Source organism: Apis dorsata, unplaced genomic scaffold, assembly GCF_000469605.1.
Source record: "Apis dorsata unplaced genomic scaffold, Apis dorsata 1.3 scaffold_169, whole genome shotgun sequence".
NCBI classification, from domain to species: Eukaryota; Metazoa; Arthropoda; class Insecta; order Hymenoptera; family Apidae; genus Apis; species Apis dorsata.
In genome coordinates, this window is record NW_006263457.1 from 1440845 (window position 1) to 1447965 (window position 7121).

At 44.4% G+C, this 7121-nt stretch overlaps 1 protein-coding gene across 3 annotated transcripts in view; it reads left to right on the forward strand.

Moving 5' to 3' along the window:
* LOC102676596 (LIM/homeobox protein Lhx2-like) overlaps positions 1-419 on the forward strand; it is a 14976-nt gene extending 14557 nt beyond the window's left edge. For all 3 annotated transcript variants that reach the window (XM_031509666.1, XM_006614098.2, XM_006614099.2), the window contains one exon: positions 1-419. In XM_031509666.1, coding sequence (XP_031365526.1) covers positions 1-138 — 138 coding nt within the window. In that variant the 3' untranslated portion in view covers positions 139-419.
* Positions 420-7121: the final 6702 nt, after the last annotated feature.

Below are 7121 nucleotides of genomic sequence, written 5' to 3' on the forward strand. Positions count from 1 at the left end.
AGGTCCGGCAGCCAGCATCCTGGGGGACAGCAACAGCATGCCGTCGACCTCGATGGAGGAGCTCCACGCTCTTCATCACCTACATTCCGGCGTTTCCTCTCAGGTCTCCTTCTCCGATCTTTACTGACGACGGCTTGAGATGGAGGAAGACAGCTACAGCAGCCTTTCCAGCCATCTTGGATGAAGGATCTTCGCTCTTTCTTCCCCTTTCCTCGTCGATTTTTTTTTCTTTTTTCTCTTTTTTTTTTTCGAAGCGTCCACTTTCAGGGAGGAAGCCTCGAGAGCTCCTTCTTCTTCTTCTTCTTCTTCTTCTTCCTCTCCTGGATCGATTCCAGAAGGGAACGGACCACGTTTCCCCTCCCCCCTCATCCAACCTCCCTCTCCCTTAACTCGCGAAGAAGGACAAGTTTCTATTTACGATTTATCGAATATTCCTCCTCTGAGATGGCGCTGAGAGTCGAAATCCAGGCGAAGGGGATTATTGAAAGAGGGAGAGACCTCTGACCAATTTCTTGGCGAGCAATCCAGATGATCCAGAGTTGGCTGGATCGAGTCGGAGGATTTTAGGAAATGAAGGAAGGAAGGAAGGAACGTGTTCGTTTGTTCGAAGAAACAGCGAGAGATTGATCAAGCTCGTCCCTAGGTTTCTTAATTAATAAGAAGGGACGATCACGCGGCCGAATGAAGACGTTCACGGTTACTAATAGGTTGGAAACGATTTCTTCCTTACGAGCTTGTCAAATCCCCGCAATTATCGCATTCGTTTGAGCGAGGCCGATACTATTAAACGCCTTTCAGCGATTATATATATATATATATATACACTTTCGACAACAGTCCGCGTACGTCAATTACAGGTAACAAGAACAAACGAGCGTTCATCGATCACCAGTCTCGATTTACGTGGCGAGCAACGCTAAAAACGATCGGTCGATCCATCAACTATCCGCAAACGAACGGACAGTTTCGTTTGCGCGAGAACGAGGTTAAAAGCGAGGCCATCCTCCGCAATCTAATCTCTGATAAATTTATCGATCCTTGCCGGCAACGAATTCGAGAAACGAAACGAAGAATGAAAGAATCCCGACTCTCGCTCGCCGGGAAACGGTCAATGGTCCACACTAGAAACACTACTACAGGACAGAGATCGACGGCAAGACGCTTGGGAAACAGCGTTTCGGCCGGATCGGATTTATATTTAAGTAATCAGTGATAATAATCATAGTTCCATGCACATCCGAATTACCAAAGAATTACTTATAGGCGATAGTTTGTCTCGCTAGCGAGAGCGCGAGTCGGGTCGGTGGGTGTCGTGATAACAATCGAATATTCGGAAAGAAAGACAATGAAATTTTTGTTTTTCGTTTAAAGATAGACGATATATAAGAATCGAAACGAAACGAAACGCGTTCGAACGCGTTTATTTTTCTTTTTTCCCTTCCCCCCCTCTCTTAACTCTTGGATGTGAACTCTCAAACGAGACATTTCGAAGGGAGAGGGATAGATCTTTATCATCATCGAGGAAAAATTCCTTTCGCGCTATCTTCCTTTTTAAACTCGCATTCGATGGAAGTATAAAAGTATGTACGATCATGATGGATCGATACGGTCCCTATCGCTTCGATACCTCGATCTTGCACGCGCGCGCGCGCGCGCACACACCGGCCCGACTACGCGCGCTGCTTCACTCCTCCTTTTTAGCCGAGTACCGTGTCACGAAGACACTTTTTGATAACGGCGATTTACGGGCTAGAGAATCGCGAACGAACGAACGAGCGACAGGTGTGGTAAAACGGCGTTCCTCTCCTCGTGCCAAAAAAAAAAAAAAAAAAAAAAAAAAAAAAAAAAAAAAAAAAAAGAAGAAGAAGAAACGTACATACGAGTAGGTAAGATACGAAGGTTCTTTTTTTTTTTTTTTTTGTGTACGATGTGACGATCGAATTCAATTTCGCCCTCGAAATTATTATTTCCCCTTCTAATCGATCTTTCACGAATCGATAGATGTTTGCGTTTATTCGTAATCGTTGGAAAAATTCGAAGAAGAAGGAAGAATTATTCGTGGAAAAGTAAAAAGTTGTTCGTCTAAGCTAAGGGATTTGTTGGATGTTTGGATTCGATCGACATACGAAATACACACGTTCGACCACCGACGACACACAGTATATGTATATTATAGGCATATGAGAATTAGCGGACGGATCGCAAAGTTTTTAGCCAGACGCGAGCGACGTATTAAATAATAAGGCTTGGGATCATCGAGTGTCCCGACCATCGTCGTGTAGCAAAGTGATGGATATCGGGGAAAAAAGAGAAAAAAAAAAAAAAAACCAAGATAAGAAGAGGAAAAAGAACACGAAGTTTCGTGACACGCTCGTCGAGAGAAATTCGAAACGAGAACGAAAAATGAAAAAAAAAAAAAAAAAAGTAGAAACGTGGATTCCTATGACGAGAAGATGAAAATTTATTTGTAACGCGCGATCGAGAACTTATAATTTTTATATATATACCGTCGTAATTAGAAAAAAAAAAAAATGATATTTATCGACTGCATTATCAAGCGACGAGACGTTTCGAGATTAAAAAGATGATGGAATTCTAAAATATCCGCGATTTATCCTCTATATAATATCCCAATTTGAAAATTTCCACGCTCCTTCGACAAACATCTCGTCAATTATCGCGATTACATTAGGACCAGCGCAGCGCGCGCGGTCTTTTCTCACTTCTTTCCAACATTTTTGCGAAACAAATCTCCAAACAAATCTCCCCCTCCCTCCCTTCCCCCGGAAGGTGGAGGCTCGACGCGTCGAATCGGAAATAGTGTGCATATAGTCGGCGAAGTGGCGGCAGTCGCGTGTTAGGCATGTGTAGCATAGCGATTAATGTACGTCAGCGTCTTAAAAGTCGAAACAAGAAACGAAAAAAGAAAAAAAAAAGAAAAAAAAAAGAAAAAAAGAAAAGAAAAAGAAGAAATAATAATAATAATAATAATAATAAAGCGTCGTGGGTGGAACAATTATATTAAAAACTGTATAGATGAAATTAATGTGCAGCATTCGAGTGCGGCTATTATCGTATAATAAATAGTTACGTACATCTGGACTTTGGCAAAATGGCATTAATCATTTTCTTATTTCCGTCTTCTTATTTCATTTCGTTTCGCATCCTAATATTTTTCTTACTTCGAATCACGATTATCACCGTAACTTGTTCTTTTTCCCCTCCTCCCATAAATTTAATTTCAAAATCCAAAACAAAAAAATCCAAATTATTCGAAAAGAGGATCGCTTATTTCAAGTAGGGGATCGATCGAGAGGGAAGAAAGGAAGATGCAGACTAACAAAGTAGCCCCAAAATCATCCCCTCAAACCGAAACCGTTTCAAAGGATCCCACGAATCTCGTTCTTAATTGAATCGCAAATTAAGTCCGAATCCCTTGGCAAAAGGAGACCTCGAAGGCCTGTCCGAGCCGTTTCACGGCCATCTCACAAAGTTGGTCGTCGTATGCGAATATGCGAGCCGCGGTACGCATGAAACGTGAATTTTATTCCCCCGTTACATTCCCCCCCCCCCCCTCCCTTTCTTAAATCTGAAATCCGTACCGACTCCGTGAATCCAAGCTGGAAATATGAATAAAGCGAGCGAGTCACAAACGGTCAATCGTTTGTCTTCTCGTATTTTTTCGCCACACGCGAGCCGGTCGCGGCGAGATCCGCCCGTTCAGAGCAAGTGCGAGTTCTAATTAGCATCAAATTAGGTATTTAAGGATTTCACGTTCGTGCGTGAAAGAATCGTGGAAGGAGGGCCCGCCGTGCGAGGGTGGGAGAAGGCTGGAAGCGGCGGAGAAAAGAAGAAGAAGAAGAAGAAGAAGAAGAAGAAGGAGGAGGAGGAGGAGGAGGGGAAGGAGGAGGAAGGTCGAGAGGCGGAAGAAAAAAGAAGACGAAGGCTTCTTCTACTTAGGGGTTATACCAACATAGGGACCTCTCGTGTAAATTGTAGGCCCCGGAGTCGTATAAGTGCAGCGAGCTGTACGGCGCGTATACACATATATTTCGCCGCCGCTCATATAAGTTAATTTTCAATCTATATGCGGGTTCTCGGATGGCGCGCGGCGACTCATCAACGAAATGAAGAAATTGAGACTCTCGTTAATATTTAATGAGCGCGAGGAGCAAGAGGAGGAGAAGGAGGAGGAGGAGGAGGAGGAGGATACAATGGCCGGGGACCCATACGCGGCGGCTTCGAAATATCACCTCCGGATCCATCAAGGATTTGCCGATTTTTCGTGTTCTACCGCCATGATCGGGAATGAATCGGGAGGATTTTTATCTTCATTTTACGGGAAGAACGGAATTATTCCATATCGTTTTGGTTACATTTTTCATATGTGAAATTGATGAAGAATATATACGTATAGATCGTTAAAAATATCGAAATAAATAAATCTGATGATGATTTATTCTCCTCCTCTCGAATAAAAATAACCAATTATTGAAGACAATCGAATCGATTCTTGATTTTTAATTACAATAGATATATATTCCTATTTGTAATTCATGTAAGAGGATTTCCAATAATATAATCCTTCTCACGATCCTTTTTAACACCGATTTCTCGCCCGTGGATAAAAGAATTATTAATATTCGCTCATTGTTCACCGTTTTCTTTTCTTTTCTTTTCAAACGGCGAGTCGAAACGGTGAGTCGCGCGCCTCCGAAAAGAGGATCCAATTTGTGCCCCTTTTGTTGGCTGGCCTATTTACAACTAATTTACGAGCCGGGTCCATCGACAGCGAGGAGGCATATGTGTAAACGGTTAACGAGAAGGGGACGACAGACAACACGGTCGAACGTAAGAAGCCATCCCAATTCCTCGGTGGCGGAGGGACGCGCGCATCCATGAATTCCGCGTATTTTCTGTCTTGTCGAAAAGCAGCGGTCGTCGCTGGCTCGCCTTTTAAAGAGGCGACAGCTGCATCCAGAATCTGGTCCTCCCCTTTCGTTCGATGATCGCGAACGTCCGCTTTTGCGCGCTTTATCTCTCCGCGACACGATCCTCGAAAACAGCGGCCGATACGATTTCGATCCGTGCCTCTTTTTCGCTGATTAACCCGATTCCACGGGCACGAGACCAACTGCTTCCTCCGTTCGATCGTCAACGAAATCTCTCTTTCTCTCTTTCTCTTCTTTCGCCTCGAACGGTGACATTTCGGTTGCCGTGGTCCAGAAACGTCACCGATCGACAGATATATATTATCTCCGGTTTTTTTTTTTTTTTTGCCTTCTTTTCGAGAACGGCTGGAGATATCGAGTAACTTGAACTCATCGCCGTAGATGTCTGGACCCGACATTTCGTTCCATTTCCTTGATACAATAAATACACCGAGATAGGCGTGTGTATATATATATCTTTAAATTGCGAATAGGATTTTTATAAATTGAATACACGAGACGAATACTTGGAGGAGCGAAAGAGATTGAAAAGAGATAATCGGTTTAATCCGAACGATTAAAAGTCAACCGCGTGTCTACTTATTTTCGTCCTCCTCACCTTCTTTTTTTTCACCAGGTGAAATCTACAATCGACGAATATTAAATACCAGAGATAAAAGAAAAGAGAAGAAGCATATCTCCTTACGCGCATTCCCTATCGTATCCTGTTTCACTTCATTTCACAACCCACCGAGGTTATCTCATCCGTTAAATGTCCTCACCTCTATTCATTAAATCTGTATTCTCTATTCATTAAAGCTGTATCGAAAGTAAAAAGAAAAAAAAAAAGAAGGCCGCTAATTAGGTCAAGCCCTCCCCCTTTGCATTACCCTCGCATTATCTTCGAATAATTTTCCCGCGTATCGCGTAATTACACAGTACGTTACCGGCCACGCGATTATCGGCAATCTGTACACCGGTCGGAACGGAAGCCAGCGGCAAATTATTCCAACGAGATCGATTTACAACTCTTAATAACCCGCAGTAATAACCCTCCCTCCTCGCCCAACGCCCGACGAATGTCACGCTCGAGCGTCGAAATCGGCTCGAACACCTTCCACTTTTATCCACGCACTTCGGATCCCGTCATCAACCGCGCGAAAATTTATGCTTCCTCGAACGACCCTGTTGTCTGTCCGCAACGAGCCGATGGCGGGCGAACGGTGGCTGCGATGAATCGCGAAAATGGCCCGCTTTATTTGCGGCCGGTTGCGCCATCTCTCTACAGGTGTTTTACACGCTCGAGCCAACTTCATTTGTCCGTGGAAATCGGCCGACCTTTAACACCGGTCGCCGCCGCGGGACACCAGTGATATTCTTTGCGCGGGAAAGAGCGAGACGAGACGAAACGAGACGAGGTAACGGGTTGTCCGTGTTCCTGTACAAATATATATATATATATATATACACGGACAGGTGAGGGAACGTGGAATGGTTCTCCATGACCGATCGAATTTTACGTTAATTAGTTAAGCGTCGTTGAGCGCGCACGCGAGGGCGCCCGAGTAACGAAGGTGACGATGTAACGAAAGTACTATGCGTGGAATGAATTGTATTCGCCGGCTACCGGAGGACGAACGCCATTTCTCAGCCGTGTTTTTCAGGATGCTTCGAGGAGGTAGTTATTCGCGTGGGTTGCAAATGAAATTTTCGACTCGATCGTGACTCAACGAAGAAAGAGTTCCAACCAATCTTTTGCTCTTCGTTCGCGTCTAATAATCCGCACGTCACAACGGTTGACGCTGCTTCCCTATGATTAATCCTCAATCGTATGCTCGTTCTCAGAATTTTTTCGACTGTACGAGGAATATTGCTTTAAAGATCGGGTTTAGGAGAACATAGGCCGCCAATTAGTCTACGCTCCCCTCTTCGATCGCTTCGACGATCATCGAAATGATTCGGCAAAAGGCAAGAAAGAAAAAGAAAAAGAGAGAGAACTGTCCGCAAATCGTCGCGTTCTCGGAGGCAACAAGAACGAAAGGGACGGCTGTCGTGGAACGGTGGAAAAGATGGAGCCGTGGACGTCTGGAAGGGTCTCGGTATCCGGTCGGTATCCGGCCGGTGTCGAAGCAGCCGACTGGGTTAAAAAGCGGACCAATTTTCAGTAATTTGTACGCGTTGGAGCCGCGA